This window comes from Trachypithecus francoisi, unplaced genomic scaffold (genome assembly GCF_009764315.1).
Source record: "Trachypithecus francoisi isolate TF-2019V2 unplaced genomic scaffold, Tfra_2.0 Lachesis_group17, whole genome shotgun sequence".
NCBI classification, from domain to species: Eukaryota; Metazoa; Chordata; class Mammalia; order Primates; family Cercopithecidae; genus Trachypithecus; species Trachypithecus francoisi.
The window spans coordinates 80,627,791-80,650,864 of NW_022681462.1; the positions used below are offsets into that span (position 1 = coordinate 80,627,791).

The 23,074-nt window shown below is 41.5% G+C and overlaps 1 protein-coding gene across 1 annotated transcript in view; it reads right to left on the reverse strand.

Moving 5' to 3' along the window:
- The window catches only part of SLC4A1AP (solute carrier family 4 member 1 adaptor protein), a 33,464-nt gene that overhangs the window by 9,287 nt on the left and 1,103 nt on the right, over positions 1–23,074 (reverse strand). The window contains exons 2-10 of the mRNA XM_033176189.1: positions 22,339–22,534; positions 20,071–20,193; positions 18,576–18,636; positions 18,092–18,231; positions 10,621–10,781; positions 8,954–9,023; positions 8,395–8,581; positions 3,631–3,742; positions 406–646 (exon numbers count right to left, since the gene is read on the reverse strand). Coding sequence (XP_033032080.1) covers positions 406–646; positions 3,631–3,742; positions 8,395–8,581; positions 8,954–9,023; positions 10,621–10,781; positions 18,092–18,231; positions 18,576–18,636; positions 20,071–20,193; positions 22,339–22,534 — 1,291 coding nt within the window. The remainder of the gene's footprint in view (positions 1–405; positions 647–3,630; positions 3,743–8,394; positions 8,582–8,953; positions 9,024–10,620; positions 10,782–18,091; positions 18,232–18,575; positions 18,637–20,070; positions 20,194–22,338; positions 22,535–23,074) is intronic.

A 23,074-nucleotide genomic window follows, 5' to 3' on the forward strand; every position in this document is an offset into this window, starting at 1 on the left:
TTTGGCCTCCGTTTTAGGGATGGAGAAAAAAATGAGTAGGGGTTGACTTATCCTGAGACCACCTGATCAGGCCGCATCATCTACCCTATTCCACTGCCCTCCAACTCACACAGTGGCAGCAGCTTGGCATTATTCCACAGCAGCTATGGTTGCAGATTCCATAGCCTTCAATTTTCTGTAATTCTGGAATGAATTGGAAATAACTGCCCTTAATTTGCAATGAGGACAAACAATGACTGGCGGTCAAAGAAAGAAGACCAAGAAAGTATGTTTCCTTACTACAGAGTCAGTATAACACATACAAAGTCAAATGTGCAGATAAGAACTGGCCTTGCTTTTTAAAACCTATCCACAATCAATGTAATTGCCCACTGAACAACACAGGAAGGAGAAGAAAGATATTACCATGGGTTTGGGTTTCTTTAAAATGTGTGAGATCTGTGGGATGCCTCATTTCCTGCACTGCTCCTTCTGGCTCTATCTCTGGCTGTGGCCTACTGAGGCTTCCATCCTCCAGTTTTTTCTTTTCATGCTCCTCCTTTTCTTTCTCTTCTTCCTCTTCCTCTTCCTCCTCCTCTTCTACTTCAGGCTCATCTTTCATTCTCATTAGAGTTGGAGGGAGTTCTGGACGCTTGGGGGGTAACTTCTAAGAGGGAAACAAAACCATGAACAAGTAGTTCTACTTAATGACAACAAGAGATAAATCTTTTCAAGGAGGTCAGTCTAAATGTGTTGAATGTTTACCCTCTTTAGGTTGATGAACTACACAGAAGTCTGCTAGAAGTGGGACTTTCACATGAAATTTTACCCCTCTACAGACCCTAAACAAGTGTCTTTATTATTTCCTAGAGTCAAAGATTACTAAATACAAAACACTTGAAAATCGCTTGTAAGGAACTAAAATAGTTATTTCAGATGAGTGCCAGCTACAGGAATTCTGTCCTGTTACAACTCATGATACTAAAGGATCTCAATTGATTACAAAATCTTCTAAGGAATACATCAATCAGAAATAAGTCATTTGTGCTGCTTTTTCATTTTAGACTTAGAGTAATTTCAGGGGAACGGCATGTATATCAGTCAAACAGATCCTGAAGAAAAGGAGGAAGACATTTCTCAAAGAATAAAGCTAAATATTGTAATCAAAGCCATTCAATAAAAGTACTTATTAGAAAAAGTTGATCACGGTTATGGAATAGAGGGAAGGAACCAAAGTGTATCTTGGTTATATCTTTTTTTTTTTTTTTTTTTTTTGAGACACAGTCTTGCTCTGTAGCCTAGGCTGGAGTGCAGTGCTGTGATCTCAGCTCACTGAAACCTTTACCACCCCCGTTCAAGCGATTCTCCTACCTCAGCCTCCTCAGTAGCTGGGGTTATAGGCATGCGAGCCACCGTGCCCAGCTAATTTTTGTATTTTTAGTAGAGACGGGGTTTCACCATGTTGCCCAGGCTGGTGTGGACTAGTGAGCTCAAGCAATCCGCCCACCTCAGCCTCCCAAAGTGCTGGAATAACAGGTATGAGACACCGTGCCCGGCCTATATTATCTTTTAAATATAGGACTTAGTTCTAACATTCTCTAAGGAGGGCTTTTTAGTAAAAAGTTTTCTACTTAAAACCTAAGTCCCCACCAAAACAGATTGAAAAGCCTCCTTGTTAGGTAAACCATTACTCATTCAGAATACACAGTGAGGCCAAGGCGGGTGAATCACGAGATGAGGAGTTCGAGACCAGCCTGGCCATGGTGAAACCCTGTGTCTACTAAAAAAAAAATACAAAAAATTAGTTGGGTGTGGTGGCGGGTGCCTGTAATTCCAGCTACTCGGGAAGCTGAGGTGGGAGAATCGCTTGAACCTGGGAGGAGGAGGTTGCAGTGAGCCGAGATCGCCACTGCACTGCAGCCTGGGCGACAGTGTGAGACTGCGTCTCAAAACAAAAAGAACACACAGCTAGGACTTCAGACCTCTGCCACCAGAGGGCAGTATACCCGAATTCAGGGTGTTTTGGACGAATTGTCCCCCTGCCGCCCAAATTCTTGTTTGAAGTCCCAACCCTCAGTACCTCAGAATATGACTGTAAATTAAATTAAATTGAATTAAAATGACACTATTAGGGTGGGGCCCTAACTCAGTATGACTCGCGTCCTTATAAGAAGAAGAAGAGACACCAGGGGTACAAGTGCACAGAGGGATGGCCATCTGAAGAGCCTGCAAGAGGGCAGCCATTGGTAAGCAGAGGAGAGGCCTTAGAGGAAACCAACCCTGCTGGCAACTGTGAGCAAATAAATTGATGTTGTTTAAGCTGCCCAATCCCTAGTCTTTTGTTATGGTGGCCCTAGCAAACTAATACTCAAGGTTCAGCTCTTAGGGGTAATGAAAACCTTTTAAAAACTGAATCCATGGGCCGGGCGCGGTGGCTCAAGCCTGTAATCCCAGCACTTTGGGAGGCCGAGATGGGCGGATCAAGAGGTCAGGAGATCGAGACCATCCTGGCTAACACGGTGAAACCCCGTCTCTACTAAAAATACAAAAACTAGCCAGGCGAGGTGGCGGGCGCCTGTAGTCCCAGCTACTCGGGAGGCTGAGGCAGGAGAATGGCGTAAACACGGGAGGCGGAGCTTGCAGTGAGCTGAGATCCGGCCACTGCACTCCAGTCCGGGCGACAGAGCGAGACTCCGCCTCAAAAAAAAAAAAAAAAAAAAACTGAATCCATGAATAGGAATATAGATAAAGCAAAAACATACAGACATATATTGGAGGATAGCAGGGAAATCATAAAGCTCAAGAGACAGACCTAGATCTGATTACCAGCTTAGTAATATAATGCTGGTGTGATCTGGTATTTAACTTCTCTGACTCTATTTCCTCATTTGTAAGAGGTAATAATTCCCACACAGCACAAGGTATTGGAAGGATTAAATGAAGAAAAAAATCATATGGCAGAGGCAGGTGCACACACTATGTTCTTAACAAATGTTGGTGAGTCTGAATACTACATCTATCCACCTGGGGAAAAGCATTTAATGCAGGAGATTCTTAAATGCAACATTCATGAGAAATTAATAAACTAGTATTCTAATTTACAAACCATTTACTTGCAAATTGATTGGCATAAATTAATTCATCAATTTTTGATAACCCTAAGTTGAGAAAAAGAATCCACGAACCAGCCAGGCACAGTGGCTCACGCCTATAATCCCAGCATTTTGGGAAGCCAAGGCAGGTGGATCGTGAGGTCAAGAGATGGAGACCATCCTGGCCAACATGGTGAAATCCCATCTCTACTAAAAATACAAAAATTAGCTGGGCGTGGTGCAGCGCGCCCGTAGTCCCGGCTACTCGAGAGGCTGAGGCAGGAGAATCGCTTGAACCCGGGAGGTGGAGGTTGCAGTCAGCCGAGATCATGCCACTGCACTCCAGCCTGGTGATAGAGCGAGACTCTGTCTCCAAAAAAAAAAAAAAAAAAGAATCCAAGAACCATGTTCTGGGAAAAAGATGTGATCATACCAAGCCCACAGCCCTTTCTCACATTACTATGGAATGAGTCATTTGTAGTTTCAAAAAAGAAAAGAGAAAAATAAGCTCAGGGATAACTCAAGGGCTAAAAGTTTAACACCCTGACTCACAACTTACCCCTACTGTTCCAGTTTTTAATTTGAATTTGCTTCCTCCTTTCATGGCACCAAACAGAGGCAATGTAAGCTTTTTAGCTTTGTTTTCTGCACCCGTAGTCTGACTTTCAGTCCTAGGAAGAAAGAATAATTATACATATCTATTCCAGTGAGTCCAAGGTTTTATCTAAAAATACCATGACACTGACAAAGAAACCACTGGCAAAATAAAAATTACCACAAAATGAATTATCTAAGCATACAACAACAAGAAAGAGGTATTCAGACCAACAGCTTTTGAATGGACAAGAACAATGCTGACTGTCACAGACACAGAGCTATTAAGGGCCTGATGAGGCTGCTCCCTTAGTCAAGTAATTTACAACATGCTACATGACTTCACACCCATGAAATGACTACAGTACAAAGGTCACTTGCAAAGGAGAACATGTAAGCAGCAGGAGATGGATCCATGATGTAAAGCCCTATTTCCCACCAACCTCTGAAGAGTGTCTTACTTATCTGGAGCTCCCACTGAACTGCAATAGCTCGGAGCACTTAAAAAAAAAAAAAGTGTGCATGAGGATGGGGGTAGAGTATGCAGGATACCCAGTGTAGTAATGACAAAGATATAGTGAGAGACTGCAGCTGCTGAGATTGTCAGCATTCTCAATGGCTGGAGATAGTTATAAAAGCTAAGCCCACTAGGGCAAAGCTGAGGAAGGGTATAAAGAAAAGACAGTAGAATTTAGAAAGGCAGGAGGAGAACAGAGCAAAAACAAAAGGGATGGCAGTTCGGTTGACAAGATACTCAGAGCAGGCAGAGGTGACAATGACAATACGGCATGAGGAGACAGAGGAAACCCCAGAATAACCATACTAGACCGAAAAGAAAGCCCTATGCTTTCTTCACATTGACCATGGGACAGCCCTGCAAACTGGAATATAAGGACAGTACTGACACTGGACTCACAGTCACCCATACCAGATGCTGGCTACCTGGCCCTCCCTGAAGCCCCCCTTGCTACTACTGCCTTCTTTTACCTACATCTTACCCCCTTAGTAGCACTCTTGGGTCCAGCCTCAACCCCCTTTCTCCCTACCAGAGATAAAACCCATTCCCTTGCTAAGGTCACCAGAAGAATGCTGCCTGCCTGGCTGTGAAGGACATTTCGTCAAATCATTATCCTTCACACCCTTCCCCACAGGCCTCAGGAAGGCTCTGGCATAGAAAGACAGAAGCAACAGCAACAGAGATGTTTTCAGCTACATTAAAAAGCTGGGCGCCGGGCGCGGTGGCTCAAGCCTGTAATCCCAGCACTTTGGGAGGCCGAGACGGGTGGATCACGAGGTCAGGAGATCGAGACCATCCTGGCTAACACCGTGAAACCCCGTCTCTACTAAAAATACAAAAACTAGCCAGGCGTGGTGGCGGGCACCTATAGTCCCAGCTACTCGGGAGGCTGAGGCAGGAGAATGGCGTGAACCCAGGAGGCAGAGCTTGCAGTGAGCTGAGATCTGGCCACTGCACTCCAGCCTGGGTGATAGAGCGAGACTCCGTCTCAAAAAAAAAAAAAAAAGCTGGGCTGGCCTAGAGGATAAGCTAAGACTGACTCAAAGGAGATGAAAAAGCAGAAGATGGAATCACAATCAAGATTGTTTGCAGGGGTTAGGGTAGGAGGCAGAAAGTTTGGAAGTTCAACACTTAAGTGAAAAGAGGAGGAAGAAGATACACATCTAGGCCAGTATCCAAAATAAGAAAGGGAGGAAAAACCAGGCAAGCACACAGACTGATAGTAGGAAAGAAGGCTCTGGAGGAAGCTGAGACGTATTTCGTTTTCATTTTTTTATTATTATTATTATTGCCCCAAATGTTGTTGTTGTTTTCCAAAGCAGAGATTTGCTTTTTTTTGTTTTTGTTTTTGTTTGTTTGTTTGAGATAGGGTCTTGAAACCTCACTCTCCCAGGCTCAAGTGATACCTCAGCCTCCCAAGTAGCAGGGATTACAGACGAGCACCACCATACCCAGCTAAGTTTTTATTATTTTATTTTATTTTTTATTTTATTATTATTATTTTGAGATGGAGTCTCGCTCTGTTGCCCTGGCTGGAGTGCAGTGGCGCAATCTCGGTTCACTGAAAGTTCTGCCTCCCGGGTTCACGCCATTCTCCTGCCTCAGCCTCCCGAGTAGCTGGGACTACAGGCGCCCGCCACCACGCCTGGCTAATTTTTTGTATTTTTAGTAGAGACAGGGTGTTACCGTGTTAGCCAGGATGGTCTCGATCTCCTGACCTCATGATCTGCCTGTCTCAGCCTCCCAAAGTGCTGGGATTATAGGTGTGAGCCGCCGCGCCCGGTAGTTTTTATTTTTTGCAGAGACAGGGTCTCACTATGTTGCCCAGGCTGGTCTCAAACTCCTGGACTCAAGCCATCCTCCCACCTCACTCATTCTCCTAAAGTGCTAGGACTACAGGTATGAGCCACTGTCCCCAGCCACTTTATTAACAAATAGTTTTACTCTAACAAAATTATTATATGATTCTTACTTTTTCCAGTTATTTGTTATTTAAAACTAGAACTGCAACTACATTACAGTAAATTTAGACCTAAAGTGGTATGGCTATTTGGTATAGGATTTTCTTTTCAAAATTCAGTATATCTGAATAGAATAGAAAGTATATTCACATGTTTGAAACTCAAGTATAAAGCACATATACTGTGAAAAGTCTCCCTCCCATTGCTGTCCCCCAGCCACCCAGTTGCCTTCCCCATTGGCAATCAGTATTACCAGTTTTTAACTAATCTTTCCGGAGATACAGTAGCAGATGCTATCCCTCCCAGATTCCCTTTATCAGGCCAAACAGCTACAGCAGACATCGGCTGCTAAAGGTTTACATCTGCACCCTTCCCAGAATTACTGTGAGTTCTTCCCACCCCCAAGTCATGGGCAGCCTATGACCAATGAAGGGTTGGGAGGACGGGGTATGCAAACCCAAGCCCCTTGCCTCTATGGCATCTGTGGTGCCATTTAGGCTCTCCTGAAACCATATCTTAGTCCAGCTTCTTCTCCTGCCCTCTCCTGCTTCCCTCACTCCCATATAGATTTCTCCAGAGAGCACTCTCTTAATAAATCACTTGCAGATGAATCTCTGATTCAGTCTGTTTTTAGGGAACCTGACCTAAACAGATATTATGAACATAAGCAATGGCCTACTTACCTATGTATTCTTCCCCCACCATCATTTTTACAGACAGTGCCTGTTATACACACTGTTCTGCACCTTGCTTTGGTTACTCATCTTGATAGTGTTTCATATCTTACATATAGTTGCCTCTTTTTTTAACAGCTATATGGTGTTCTATTGTATATCTATATTATAAATAATTTAATCCATCCCCTTTGATAAACATTTAGGGGATTTCTAATATTTTACTATTATTAATATAAACAATGCTGTACATCATTTCCTAAGTATGTGAGGGACAAATTCCTAGAAACGAAATAGATCAAAGGGCATGTGCATTTGTAATCAGGATAGAGACTGCCAATTTGTCTTGTATACAGAATGTACTAATTTGTCCTTCAATGAGCAATATAAGAAAGTGCCTTTTCGTCAGCCTCATCAGCACAGTATAAAATAATAATTAATCTTAATCAAATTCATATATAAAAATGGTATTAAGGCCAGGTGTGGTGGCTCACACCTGCAATCCCAGCACTTTGGGAGGCTGAAGTTGGCAGACTGCTTGAGGCCAGAAGTTCAAGACCAGCTTGGGCAACATGGCAAGACCCCATCTCTACAAAAAATTTAAAATCAGCCAGGTATGGTGGGGCATGCCTGTGGTCCCAGCTACTTGGGAGGCTGAGGCAGGAGAATCACTTGGTCCCAGAAGGTCAAGGCTGCAGTGAGCTGTCACTGTGCCACTGCACTCCAGTCTGGGTGACAGAGTGAGACCCTATCTCAAAAAAAGAAAAAGGTATTAGGTTGTAGTATTGTATTTCTCTCATGATCATGAGGTTGAGCGTCTTTGTATAAAAGATGCTATTTGTATTTCTGTTTCTGTGGCCTGTGAGTACACATCCTTTACCGATTTTTCTCCTGGGTGGTTGGCTGTCTACTTATCATTCAGAGGTCTTTTTATTAATAATTTAATTTTTTTTTGAGATAGGAACTTCCTCTGTCACCCATGCTGGAGTACAATGGCACAATCACAGCTCACTGTAGCCTCGAACTCCTGGGCTCAAGCAATCCTCCTACCTCGGCTTTCCCAAGTAGCTGGGACCACAGGTGTGCTCCAACATGGCTGGCTAATGTTTTTATTTTTTGTAGAGATAGGGTTGGGCCGTATCACCCAGGCTGGTCTTGAAAGTGATCTGCCTGCTTCAACCTCCCAAAGTGCTAGGATTACAGGCATGAGCCACTACACTCAGCCTCAGAGGTCTTTTCATATTAGATAAATTAGCTTTTTGTGCATGATGCTTTTTAAAGGAGTTTATTCTACACTAAAAGATTAAGTAAAAAAAAATTTCAGAACCTTCCAATGTATCAGAAATCAATACAGTTTTCTCAGAAAATCCTCTATCAGACTGTATTTCACAAATATGAAATAAGTTTTCAGTTATTCTATGAAACCACTGCCTTCTGTGCTTTAAAGGGTTTCTTGAATATAAGAAATGTAATACATTTGTATTATATAATGATTATTTAAGAAGATAAAGCGATAATTGAAAATATTATCTATGTTACCATACTTATTTAGAATTCCAAATATAACTAAGACTTACTTTTTTAGTTCTGGAATCTCTGCTGGCTTTACAATTTTTATTAACCCTTTAAGTCTCTGTTGTTCTTTTCTCAGTTCAAAAGTTCTCAGGTGAAGTTTCTTCCGGGACACACCATCTAATGTACTGCCTGATTTCATTTCTGACATGAACGCATCTAAAGAATCCTGAGATGGAGACTCTGATAGAACTGTCCAAGAAAAAAAATAACACGTTTAGAAAGATGATCCCAAATATTTTAAAATTCAGCCAAAGTTTCCATAAAAAAGTCACTAACATAAAACTGGACAGAGGACATCACTAGCAATAGGAATAAGGAACACATTATAGCCATGAGACTTTGGGAAGTCATTTTGTCTCAATGGGTTTCATTCCCCTCAACTATTAAATAAAGAGGTTAAACCAAATTATTTACAATGTTCTTTCTAGTTCTAAAACGGTATGTTGCTCTTTTGAAAGGCTCCATATTCTGTATGGTATTTCTTATTAACTAATGTAGCCCCAGTGCCTAGCACAGAGCACTACATATGGTATAATAATAAATATTTGATGAAAAACTTACCTTGGCTTGAGGCTTTCAATCTCTCAGAAATTGCAGAAAGCTCCTTTTCAGCATCATTTAATTTTGCAACCTGTAACACCCAAATCAACAGGGTTAAAAAGTTTTTCTTCTTTCAAACTGTTTCCTTATCATCCTCCTGTTTTCATTATTGTTACTAGAAGTTTTAAGAAGAATAACTCAAAAGTCCAGTTAAACTGCTACTTATGGAGTTAACGCTTTATTTTTTTTTTTTCAGATGGAATCTCGCTCTGTCACCACACTAGAGTGCAGTGGTGCAATCTTGGCTCACTGCCACCTCTGCCTCCCGGGTTCAAGCGATTCTCCTGCCTCAGCCTCCTGAGTAGCTGGGACTACAGGTGCATGCCACCACACTCAAATAATTTTTGTATTTTTAGTAGTAGAGACAGGGTTTCACCATGTTGGCCAGGATGGTCTCAATCTCTTGACCTCGTGATCAGCCTGCCTCAGCCTCTCAAAGTGCTGGGATTACAGGTGTGAGCCATTACACCTGGCCCGAGGTAACACTTTTTTTTTTTTTGGAGTCTCGCACTGTCACCCAGGCTGGAGTGCAATGGCATGATCTCAACTCACTGCAACCTCCGCCTCCCACGTTCAAGCAATTCTTCTGTCTCGGCCTCCAGAGTAGCTGGGACTACAGGCGCACGCCACCACACCTGTCTAATTTTTGTATTTTTTTTTTTAGTAGAGATGGGGTTTCACCATATTGGTCAGGCTGGTCTTGAACTCCTGACCTCAGGTGATCCACTTGCCTCGGCCTCCCAAAGTGCTGGGATTACGCGTGAGCCACCACGCCTAGCCTGGAGTTAACACTTTTTATGTGTTAAATCCAAATTTAATTTATTTCTGAATTTAAAAACAGAATTAAACAGAATGAATAATTCAGACTTTATTTTACTCAGAAGAAAGAGCTCAAGGTATTGGTTTTCACATAAATCGAAAGGATAGATGTTGGGTAATGTTTTAAGTTCTGAATCCTACTATAAATTAATACCTGTAAGAAATTCCTTGAAGTGCAATTGCTGAATCAATACATTTTTAATGTTGACAGATGTTGTAGGATTGATCACTTAAAAGGCTGTACTGTACATTCCCACCAATTGAGAGTCTACTTCCCCATATTCTGGTCAAGCTCTGCATTATTAATCTTATGTTTTTTATAGTCAAATAGGAAGCCTATTACCTACCTATTATTGTCTGTTACCTACCCATTAACACATGTCACCTTGTGATAATTTCCTGATAATATACTGTTTCAGACTACATATTACCATACTACATTCTTCAAAATTCCTTTGACTTCTCTTGACTGCCAGAAGGCTAAAGTCAGTTTCACCTCAGAATGCCCTAACTTGGAACTTTTTCCTTTCTCTTTGAGAGAGGTAATACCATATCCAAAGAATGTTAATTAATGGATCAATATCCTGAAGGAAAGTATCTAGCAGCAAGCCAAATTTTTTTCAAACAACTTGGATAAGACTAGTTTGTTACCATTAAATTAACAGACCACAAAAGTTATACTTCAGTATCAGATTTCAATGCTACTACTTTAAAAATTGTAATTATCATAAAACATATTTAAATAATACATTATTTTATTAAAAATTAAACTATTAAATACCACAGCTACTTCCATAAATAAAACTTGCCAATGATTCAAAGGTCTCTGGCTTCTCATCAATCTTGCCAGCCTTCTTCATTCTGTTCAGACGCTTCTTCTCAACCAGGCCAGTCCGATCAAGAAATGTGTCATCATCACTGTCATAAAAGTCTTCATCTTCCCAGTTCTTGGCTTTCCTTTTCCGAGATACTAGAGGTAGATAAAATGATGAATAAATAAGTTTATGAAAAAGAAAATAAAAAGAAAGAAGGCAAGTAGGCAAGGAGCTTAAAATGTCACCAATAACTCCTGAAAGAGAGGTTCTATAAGCTGCCAAACTACATATAAAAACAAAGGGCTAAAACTTGAAGACATTATACTAACTGAAATAAGCCAGACATAAAAGGACACTTACTGCATTATATGAGGTACCTAAAGTAGTCAAATTCATAGAGACAGAAAAGTAGAATGGTGGTTGCCAGAGGCTGGGAAGGAGGGAGAATGAAGTTAGTGTTTAACAGGTACAGAATTTCAGTATGGAATGATAAAAAAGTTCCGAAATGAACACTGTTGATGGTTGTATAACACTGTGAATGTACTTAATGCCACTGAGTGGTACTCTTAAAATGCTTAAAATGGTACACTTTTATATTATATTTTTCCACAATTTCTTATTAAACAATTTTTCATTAAAGCAGTTAATTTATTTAATGAGCAAACAGCTTTTAAAAATCAATGAGGATGGCCAGGCATGGTAATCCCAGCACTTTGGGAGGCCGAAGCGGGGTGGATTGCCTGAGGTCAAGACCAGCCTGACCAACATGGTGAAACCCCATCTCTACTAAAAATACAAAAATTAGATGGGCATGGTGGCAGGCACCTGTAATCCCAGCTACTCAGGAGGCTGAGGCAGGAGAATTGCTTGAACCTGGGAGGTAGAGCTTGCAGTGAGCCGAGAAAGCGCCATTGTACTCTAGCCTGGGCAACGAGAGTGAAACTCTATCTCAAAAAAAAAAAAAAAAAATCAATGAGGAAAAAAGGAAAACGAGAAATTAGAAAAAGGCCAATAACCCAAAAGAAAATTTGAAAAAGAATAATGAAAGCGGTTCACAGAAAAATACAATAAATATTTTAAAAGATGTTACCTTAAAAAAAGTACAAATTTAAAAATTAGATACTTCTCATCTATTAAACTAGAAAAACATAAAAAGATCAATAATTGGTGGGAATGTACATTGATACAACCTTTCTGATAGTCAAGCCTACGATATCTGCCATTAAAAATGCATTGATCCAGCAATTTCACTTCTAGAAATTTATTCTATAAATATCAGTGCAATCGTATTTTTAACAGTGAATATGTAGAGAGTCTATCAATAAGAGACTATGACAGCTATTACTTTTTTGTCCACCCTACAACATTCTACTCCCTCTGTTCTGACAAAAGTACCTCTTTCCCCTAGAAAATTCCTCCCCCATTTTATCTGGTTTAGGGATAGTCACAGGACCAAAGCCAAATCAGTAATATTTATACTTATATTTAGAGATGAGGTAAAGAGGTTCTCTTTACAATGAAGTTATTAAAGTGACAGACTGTAAGTTCAGAGCTATAAGCAATCAGCTTTTCAGCACAGGGTAAGAATTTGTCTGCAAAGTTTAAAAATGTACTCATGAGACGAGACAGACTCACTCACAGAGACACACACACATACAGCTTGTATATGTCCTGGTGATGTGAGTCCAGTTTGGTAGTACCAAATTATGGTTTCAGAACTTGAGGTTCTGGTTCACGCAGTTGTTCCTTCATTCCTGTTCCTTCATCCTGAGCTATTCTTCCCAGCTTCTGCAGCCAATAACCTTTCCCCTAAGCTAGTTTGAATTGGACTTCTATTATTTGCAAGCAAAATAGTCCTTATTAACATAAGCCTAATTTCCAGGTTAAGATGGTACATTAAACACACATATCTAATTTCCCTCTTTTCCTAAATCCCACTAAACCATAGTAAAGAGATGTTTTCTAAAGACAGTTACCCAAGCCTGGGCAACATAGCAAGACCTTGTCTTTATTAAAAATAAATCTAAAAAAAGTAGCTGGGCATGGTGGTATGCACCTGTAGTCCCAGCTACTCAGGAGGCTGAGCCGAGAGGATCGCTTAACCCCCAAAGTTGATGCTGCAGTGAGCTGTGATCAGACCACTGCACTCCAACCTGAGCAGCATAGAGGAAAGAGAAAGGGAGGGAGGGAGGGACGGAGGGAGGGAGGGCGGGAGGGAAGGAAGGAAGGAAGGGAGGAAGGAAGGGAGGGAGGGAGGGAGGAAGGAAGGGAGGGAAGGGAACGAAGGGAAAGAAGGAAAAGAGAAAAGAGCTGGGCGCGGTGGCTCACGCCTGTAATCCCAGCACTTTGGGAGGCCGAGGTGGGCGGATCACGAAGTCAGGAGATTGAGACCATCCTGGCTAACACGGTGAAACCCCATCTCTACTAAAAATGCAAAAAATTAGCCGGGTGTGGCGGCGGGCGCCTGTAGTCCCAGCTACTTGGGAGGCTGAGGCAGGAGAATGGCGTGAACCCGGGAGGCGGAGCTTGCAGTGAGCCGAGATTGCGCCACTGCACTCCAGCCTGGGCGACTGAGCGAGACACCGTCTCAAAAAAAAAAAAAAAGAAAAGAAAGAAATCCACAAAGATCCAAATTTTAGAAAACTGGAAAGTAGACCTATGAGTAGAAACTAACTTAGCAGAACTTAAAAAGATAAATTCTAAACAGTGGGGAAAGCTGAGAGCCAAAGTGATTATACTGCAGAATCCTCAAATGGATCTGCAACAGGGGATGGATAGTACGGTCATGGAGGACTAAGTAAAAACTGATTGAGAAATAGATCTTCCTCCCTGCCTACTCATCTCCTTTCCATCTGCAGTAGAAATCCAGAGGTTAATCTCTGGAAAGGGTAAAACAGAAAGCCTTTGCATTATGAGTTGACTAGTAAAGTTGAAGGCATGGGCACTATAATCTAAAAATAGTACTGTCCTGAAAACTGCTGAATGAGAAGCTACTCAGCTACCTTCTACCACTTAGCTCTAGGAATGCTGGCAGCCAGTCCTTTCCTTTCAGGCAGGAGACTGGAAGAGCACTTTCTGGGGGAATCTTGCTCACAGACGAGGAAAACTAAAAGGATACTTACATCAAGGTTTCCCCAACAAAAGGCCCACCCACATCATTCAATAGTACTGCTCAAAGTCAACAAACCCCACTTATATATTCCAAACTGTCAATCATCTTTTACATACCCAAATAAAAAAACTACAATGAAGAATTACATGACACCTAAGAAAAGTCTTTAACATGCAAAACAGAGACCACATGAAAAGAAAAATAACATGGAGAAAACAGAAAGGAGATATTTACAACCCATGAAACAACAGGATATTATGTTTTTAAAAGGACAATTCAAAAACCAAAAATGAACTTTTAGAAATTAAAACCTTGGAGTCTCTGAGCCTTCTCTGGCATGAAAGACTGCCTGATTTTAAAACCTTAAAAAAAGAGAAAGAAATTAAAACTTTGATGGCAAAATAGAGAAGGCAGAAATATAAAGGTGCAGAAATCTCTCAGAAAGAATGAAAAGACACACAAATGAAAAAAAGAAGAAAAAAACTTAAATGGTCTGTCCAAGAGGTCCAATGTCTGAATAATAAAATTCCATAGAAAACAGACGGATGAAACAATTAATGGCATAATTGCAGAAAACTTCCTGAACAGCCAAGATTTCCAGATCAAAAGGATCCCAAAAGAAAAATGAACAAAAATAGACCCACAGAAAAGTACTTCATAGTTAAGTTTTAGAACCTTTAGAACAAAGGGAAACTCTTACAAACTCTGGCAAGGGGGAAAAGAAGATGACATACAATGAGATCAAAATCTGAACAGTTTAGGATTTCTCTTCTTTTTTTTTTTTTTTTTTTTTTTTTGAGACGGAGTCTCGCTCTGTCGCCCAGGCTGGAGTGCAGTGGCCGGATCTCAGCTCACTGCAAGCTCCGCCTCCCGGGTTTACGCCATTCTCTCGCCTCAGCCTCCCGAGTAGCTGGGACTACAGGCGCCCGCCATCTCGCCCGGCTAATTTTTTTTGTATTTTTTTAGTAGAGACGGGGTTTCACCGTGTTAGCCAGGATGGTCTCGATCTCCTGACCTCGTGATCCGCCCGTCTCGGCCTCCCAAAGTGCTGGGATTACAGGCTTGAGCCACCGCGCCCGGCCAGGATTTCTCAAAAGCAACATTGAATGTAAAATAAGGAAAATTGTTTCCAACTTAGAATTGTATTCCCAGCCAAACTATTAATCAAGAGTGAAGCGACAATAATTATATTTTCAGAAGAGAAGGGTTAATAAAGTATATTTCCTATACATGCTTTCTCTGAAATCTACTAGAGGATGTCCACCAAAACAAGAGAGTAGACCAAGAAAAGGAAAGATGTGAAATTCATTGAAGACTATCATCACCCATGCCCTCTAGTGTTGTACCAGCTTTTTAATCTGCTAAAAGTACAGAAGGATGTACTACAGTGCAAGGAAATAAACCAAGAAATATGAGAATATGAGAATCAAGAAACAGAAAAGTCAACCCTGGAGAAAGGACAAGGGAATCTCAAGGATGATAGGAAAGTTAAGTCCCAGGTGACAGTTCTATAGCAGATCTGCAGAGCAATAAGCCCTGAAAGAAAAATAGTGCTCTTCAGAAAAAGTGTCTCCAAAAAAAAATCAGAACTGATAAATTACTTAATCACTAAGTTGTTTGATATGGTGAGGCTCCTGAAAGGTGTGGGAGGAATGAGCAAGAAATACAAATAAGCCCCAAACACATGAAAAGCAAACACAATTATTACCCTCAGGAAAAACAAAAAGAAATAAAACTGCTCAGTTATGACTAATATTGGCATAAGCATAATCATGTAAATACTAAATACTAATTTAGCAGAGTCGACAGATAATGTCTAAAATAAATGACTCAAAATGTAACAGCATACTCTTGTTCTTAGAAATACAGGTGTTTTTAGGCTGGGCGTGGTGGCTCACGCCTGTAATCCCAGCACTTTGGGAGGCCAAGGCAGGCAGATCATGAGGTCAGGAGTTCGAGACCAGCCTGGCCAATATGGTGAAACCCTGTCTCTACTAAAAATACAAAAATTAGCTGGGTGTGGTGGCACGTGCCTATAGTCCCAGCTACTCGGGAGGCTGAGGCAGAAGAATCGCTTGAACCGGGGAAGCAGAGGTTGCAGTGAGCCGAGATCATGCCACCTGTACTCCAGTCTGGGGGACAGAGCGAGACTCCACCTCAAAAAAGAAAAGACAGTTGTTTTTATTTTTTTATTTTTTTTTTTTTTTATTTTTTCTTTTTGAGACGGAGTCTCGCTCTGTCGCCCAGGCTGGAGTGCAGTGGCGCCATCTCGGCTCACTGCAAGCTCCGCCTCCCGGGTTTACGCCATTCTCCTGCCTCAGCCTCCCGAGTAGCTGGGACTACAGGCGCCCGCCATCTCGCCCGGCTAGTTTTTTGTAGTTTTTAGTAGAGACGGGGTTTCACCGTGTAGACCAGGATGGTCTCGATCTCCTGACCTCGTGATCCACCCATCTCGGCCTCCCAAAGTGCTGGGATTACAGGCTTGAGCCACCGCGCCCGGCCGTTTTTATTTTTTTTAATTTTATTTATTTATTTAGAGATGGAGTCTTGCTCTGTCACCCAGGCTGGAGTGCAGTGCTGCAATCTTGGCTCACTGCAACCTCCGTCTCCCGGGTTCACACCATTCTCCTGCCTCAGCCTCCCGAGTAGCTGGGACTACAGGCACCTGCCACCACACCTGGCTAATTTTTTTGTTTTTCTATTTTTAGTAGAGACGGGGTTTCACCGTGTTAGCCAGGATGGTCTCAATCTCCTGACCTCGTGATCTGCCTGCCTTGGCCTCCCAAAGTGCTGGGATTACAGGCGTGAGCCACTGTGCCTGACCAAGAAATACAGGTGTTTTTAAATGCCAGAATAAATAATTGAAAGAACTGAAAGCCTTTAGGGAAGAAGGCTGAGGAGGGGTAGGGCAAGGAACAAGTATATTTTATTATAAGCCTTTTGGTAGTTTTGAACCAGACATAAGTTACTTTGCAATAATAAAAATATAAGCCTTACTAATAAGTGATGCTCTAATCAGACTTTTTAAAAAAAAACAACAAGCAAAATACATAATTAACGTATTGATACATACTAATGTATTGATGTAATATTCATGATACGGCCAGGCGCAGTGGCTCCTGCCTGTAATCCCAGCACTTTGGGAGGCCAAGGTGGGCAGATCACCTGAGGTCAGGAGTTCAAGAGCAGCCTGACCAACATGGTGAAACCTCATCTCTATTAAAAATACAAAAATTGGCCAGGTGCGGTGGCTCATGCCTATAATCCCAGCACTTTGGGAGGCCGAGGCAGGTGGATCACCTGAGGTTGGGAGTTCGAGACCAGCCTGACCAACATGGAGAAACCCGGTTTCTACTAAAAATACAAAATTAGCCAGGCATGGTGGTGCATGCCTGTAATTCCAGCTACTCGGGAGGATGAGGCAGGAGAATCGCTTGAACCCAGGAGGCAGAGGTTGCAGTGAGGCGAGATCACGCCATTGCACTCCAGCCTGGGCAATAAGAGCAAAGCTGTATCTCAAAATAAATAAATACAAAAATTAGTTGTGCATGGTGGTGTGTGCCTATAGTTCCAGCTACTAGTGAAATACATAGTAGCTGTATTTCAGTGAGGCTGAAGGTGGGAGGATGGCTTGAACCTGGGAGGTGGAGGTTGCAGTGAGCCGAGATCATGCCACTGCACTCCAGCCTGGGTGACAAAGTGAGACTCCGTCTCAAAAATAATAATAATAATAATGATAATATCCATGATATATTCTTATGTTAAAAAAGTGAGTCACAAAAGATTGTAATTAATATGACTGCATTTGTGTATGAGTGTTTGTTTTTTGTTAAACGATCTAGTTCTCAGCACACATCTATATATGCATGGAAAATGTCTGGGAGAAAATAAACAGTGGTCAGCCGGGCGTGGTGGCTCAAGCCTGTAATCCCAGCACTTTGGGAGGCCGAGATAGGTGGATCACGAGGTCAGGAGATCGAGACCATCCTGGCTAACACTGTGAAACCCCGTCTCTACTAAAAAAAAATACAAAAAATTAGCCGGGCGAGATGGCGGGCGCCTGTAGTCCCAGCTACTCGGGAGGCTGAGGCGAGAGAATGGCGTAAACCCGGGAGGCGGAGCTTGCAGTGAGCTGAGATCCGGCCACTGCACTCCAGCCTGGGCGACAGAGCGAGACTCCGTCTCAAAAAAAAAAAAAAAAAACAGTGGTCACCTTGGGGTATTGAGAATTTTTTTCTTTTCACTTCAAAAAATTCTGTACAATTTATATATTCCCCCACAAAGAAGTTTCATTATCATTTGTGTTGAATTTTCCTTTTTTTTCCTAGAAAAAAAGGGCTCCTATATACTGACCTGCTTCCTGCCGAAGCAATCCCAAAGTGTCAAGAATCCGACAAGCTTCCAGTGAGCACTGGATCATTGCTTCTTTTTTCTTTCCTGAGTGAATGGCCTCAGCCACCAGTTGTTTTCCAGTTGAATCATCCACAGGTAATCTTCATTGGTTTGGTGGGAATTACAGCACAGCATTAAGCTCCAATTCTCATGAAAACAACTACTATGCTATGATAATAGTCATTTCTTTTTAGATGGCCTTTTAGTCTTTGAATCCATCTTGTTCTATCTTGCCAATGTTGGATTTAAAATCTTTTCTTTCTATTTCTTACCCATTCCACCCCACTCTCCAATAATATAAGGGTTACTAAACTATGAAGGCTCAAATTTAGAAATAGCTTAAAATTAGATGAAAGTTACTCTTTGGGTTGTTATCTATAACCATACATTAAACCTGAAAATTGGCCATTTTCCAGAAATGAACATTAATAAGAAAAAAACATACCTCACCCTGCAGAGCCAAGTGCTATGTCCCTGTTCATCAAATTCATATTCTAATTCTTCTCCTGTGGGAGAAAGACAGACAAAACAATTTTAATAGAATCCAAAAATTACTAGTTGATACAATGAGAAATGAGAACAAATGTTAAATAAGAACAAGTTCCTATCCTAACACTTTGGGAGGCTGAGGCAGGATGACAGCTTGAGTTTAGGAGCGCAAGACCAGTCGGTGCAACATGGCAAAACCCCATCTCTACAAAAAAATACAAAAATTAGCCAGGCGGCCGGGCGCGGTGGCTCAAGCCTGTAATCCCAGCACTTTGGGAGGCCGAGACGGGCGGATCACGAGGTCAGGAGATCGAGACCATCCTGGCTAACATGATGAAACCCCGTCTCTACTAAAAAATACAAAAAACTAGCCGGGCGACGTGGCGGGCGCCTGTAGTCCCAGCTGCTTGGGAGGCTGAGGCAGGAGAATGGCGTAAACCCAGGAGGCGGAGCTTGCAGTGAGCTGAGATCCGGCCACTGCACTCCAGCCTGGGCAGCAGAGCGAGACTCTGTCTCAAAAAAAAAAAAAAAAAAAAAAAAAAAATTAGCCAGGCATAATGGTACATGCCTTTTGTCCCAGTTACTATGGGTGCTAAGGCCGGAGGATAGCTTAAACCCAGGAAGTTAAGATTGCAGTGAGCCAAGATTGCACCATTGCACTCCAGCCTGGGCGACAGAGTGAGACCCTGTCTCAAAAAAAGAACAAGTTCCCATATTACACTCAATAAATTTCAATGCATTTCACTTCTCATTCCTAGGGATTATCATCTGATAATAAAATTAGAGTAAGTCTGAGGCAGAGAAAAAAGCAAACTCAAAGTAATCAATTCTCCATACATAGCTTTGTACACTGTGTAGTACCTTTCACTTTTATAAGTTGTAGACTTAAGTGGTTATTTTAACAGTTGCCTGGTTTTTAGAAGCACAGATATTAAGTGTACAGCTGTTTCATATATTATTTATATATACATATAAAATATATACAGATATACATACATACACACAGATATTCTCTCAAAGTATTTCTACCAAAACAATCCTCTATGGAAAAAAATTTTAAATCATATAATATAAAGTCAAAACCCATGTTAAGAATTACAAAAGATCAGGTGAATTTGGAATTAAAAAATTACAGGAAGTTGGCTCAATTTCCCCACCAACAAAGTCCAGGATCTTTTGAGAAGAATGAGATGAGTCAGGAAAAAGTACTTCTTTTTTTTAAGGTAAGAAGAAAGACTAACAAGATTTTTATGATTTTTTTCCCTCTGCTATACTAATGAGGAATAATTTTCAAAATAAACCTAAAGCAACTGACCACAAGAGTAAAAAGTGAACAAGAAGGACAGCAATAAAATTATAGCATATCTTAGTATAAAGCTCAACCTGAAGCTCTAGAAAACCACACTGCTCTGGATACATTTTAGTGGTAGGGTCAGAATCTGTTTACATACCTTCTCGGTCAAAAAAGCCTTGGAGGGCCTTTTTGGGATCCTTTATATAAAAGGCCTCCCTTTCCTGCTGAAACTCTAAGACAATAGGGTTCTCTTCGGCATCATCCTCTACTGCATCTTCTCCTACAGGATATGGGAAAGAAAGAAAAGACAATGAGATATGAGAAGAGACTATTTGAATGATACCCACTATTCTTTCAGGCTGCATAAAGACATAGTTTAGGCTGGGCGCGGTGGCTCACACCTGTAATCCCAGCAACTTGGGAGGCCGAGGCAGGTGGATCACAAGGTCAGGAGTTCCAGACGAGCTTGGCCAACATGGTGAAACCCCATCTCTACTAAAAATACAAAAAATTAGGCTGGGCGTGGTGGCTCACGCCTGTAATCCCAGCACTTTGGGAGGCCAAGACGGGCAGATCACGAAGTCAGAAGATCGAGACCATCCTGGCTAACACGGTGAAACCCCATCTCCACCAAAAATACAAAAATTCTCCAGGCATGGTGGCGGGAACCTGTAGTCCCAGTTACGCCGGAGGCTGAAGCAGGAGAACGGCGTGAGCCTGGGAGGCGGAGCTTGTAGTAAGCCAAGATGGCGCCACTGCACTCCAGCAAAAAAACTCGGGAGGCTGAGGCAAGAGAATTGCTTGAACCTGGGAGGAAGAGGTTGTAGTGAGCCAAGATCGCGCTACTGCACTCCAGCCCCAGCCCGGGCGACAGAGTAAGACTCTGTATCCAACAACAACAACAAAAAAAAAAGATGTAGTTTATCTGTGATGAAAAATAATATATACTTGCAGGGACAATGGGTGGAACAAACACAACCCACCAGTATAAGCATATTCAGGTTTTCTAAATTGTGTGATAAATCAAAACTTGTTTTCATGGCACCTTAATTTTTTTTTCTCCATTATTATATTTTAAAAGTAAAATTACCATTGTGGAAAAACATTTGAGCTCCTCAGTCTGGCATTCTTGTTCTCTCATACTCATATCTTAACTTTCGTTTCCAATATAATTTCGTAATACTTCTTACATCTGCCAAACAGACTGGTCTACTCACAACTTCCTTGAAATCATCAATCCCTACCCTGAATACCAATCCCAATACTCAGCTTCATAAGGCTTTTCCTTTCCTTCAAGTTCCAGCTCAAAAATCCTTATGCTTATAAAGTTTCCCTGCTGAGTGCGGTGGTTCATGCCTGTAATCCCAACACTTTGGAAGGCCAAGCGGGGAAGAGGAGGGGGTGGATCACAAGGTCAGGAGTTCAAGACCAGCCTGGCCAATATGGCAAAACCCCGTCTTTACTAAAATAAAAAAAATAAAGTTTCCCAAAGATCTAAGTCAGTGCTGTCCAACGGAAATATAATGAAAGCCGTATGTATAATCTTAAATTTTCTATTAGCCACATTACAAAATAAAAGAAACAGATAAAATTGTCATTTCAGCATGTCATCAATATAAAAATATCATGAAAGAGATATTTTACGTTCTTTTTTTCAGACTAAGTCTTTGAAATTCAGTGTGTATTTTGCATTTACAGCACATGTCACTTGGGACTAGCCACACTGCAAGTGCTCAGTAACCACATGTGGCTAATGGCTACCATATCAGACAACACAGGTCTAACTAAGTCCCCAGGGACTGTTCTCTCTTCTCCAAACTTTCACTCTAGCTTACTTATGGTTCTAGTTTTGTTTGGCACTTAGCACAAGTAATTTCATAACTTTTCCTGTCTTCCCAACTATATATTAAGGCCATCTTCTACCTTTTTATACTCCCATCTCCTGAATATCCATTTTCTAAAATATCTGGTGTTAAAGAAAGTTTATTATTTTGGCTAAGGGACCAGCTTTCTCTGATTAGATATTCCACATTTCAGGATATTTTCACAAAGTACAAAAAATTCAAGAGAATATCCTATATTGAATAGCATCCCATTTATTTGATTGAATAGAGTTCCACCCCCTCCAATGATAATCACATAGCACAAGGTCAGTATTTAATAAATATAAAATTTTAGAATTGTAAAAATAATAATTTTATGCCTAGGACAAGTTTTGAACAATAGAGTGCATTAAAAACAATTTTTTAAAAGATCTGAAGTGCCTATAAGTCAATTTTTTACGTCAGTAAAGTTAATGAATCACTCCGGGTTTTGGTTACCTCATGTGACCCATGAAAAGCTGTATGATTTAGAAAAACATTTAAGGGTACCACTAGTAATGAACGTAAAATATTAACCTCCGGCAGCAATTTTAATTTCTTACCCATTCCCCAGGTGCAACCCATCTCATCATCTTGGCTACCAGCATTTATCTTCCTTTCAGAGGTATCCATTTCCTCTTCTTCATCTGAGTCTTCTCCTAGCATCTTCTTCTCCAACAATATTTGTTGCTGCTTGCGCAATTCCTTCAACTGTGTTACTGTTAACTCGGATTCTGCCTCTCGGTCTTCCTCTGGTCCCTGATGAACCAAGAAAAAAAGGTTATTTATTTATTTAGAGACAGGGTCTTGCTCTGTCGCCTAGGCTGGACTGGAGTGCAGTGGCTGGAATACACCTCACTGCAGCCTTGACCTCCTGACTCAGGTGATCCTCCCATCTCAGCCTCCCGAGTAGCTGGGACCATGATGCCTGGCTAATTAATTTTTTTTTTTTTTTTAGAGACAGGGTCTTGCCATGTTGCCCAGCCTCCTCTCAAACTCCTGAGCTAAAGCGATCCTCCCGCCTGGGCCTCCCAAAGTGTTGGGATTACAGGCGCGTGCCACCGCACCTGGCCAAAAAACAAACAAACAAACAAAAAACTATTTTAGAGTTCGGGATTGTGAACATGACTTTCAGAAATACGGCAATGTGTACAGCGCTCTGGAGATGACAGGCCAGACTTGATTCCTTCACTTTTGTAATCGCTGAGTGGGAGATTCTTCTTCCTCATCAAAAGCTTAAGAAGCCCAAGAACGCAGCCCAATGAGCCCGAGATTTCAATTCTAGGTTTTTCTACCTAC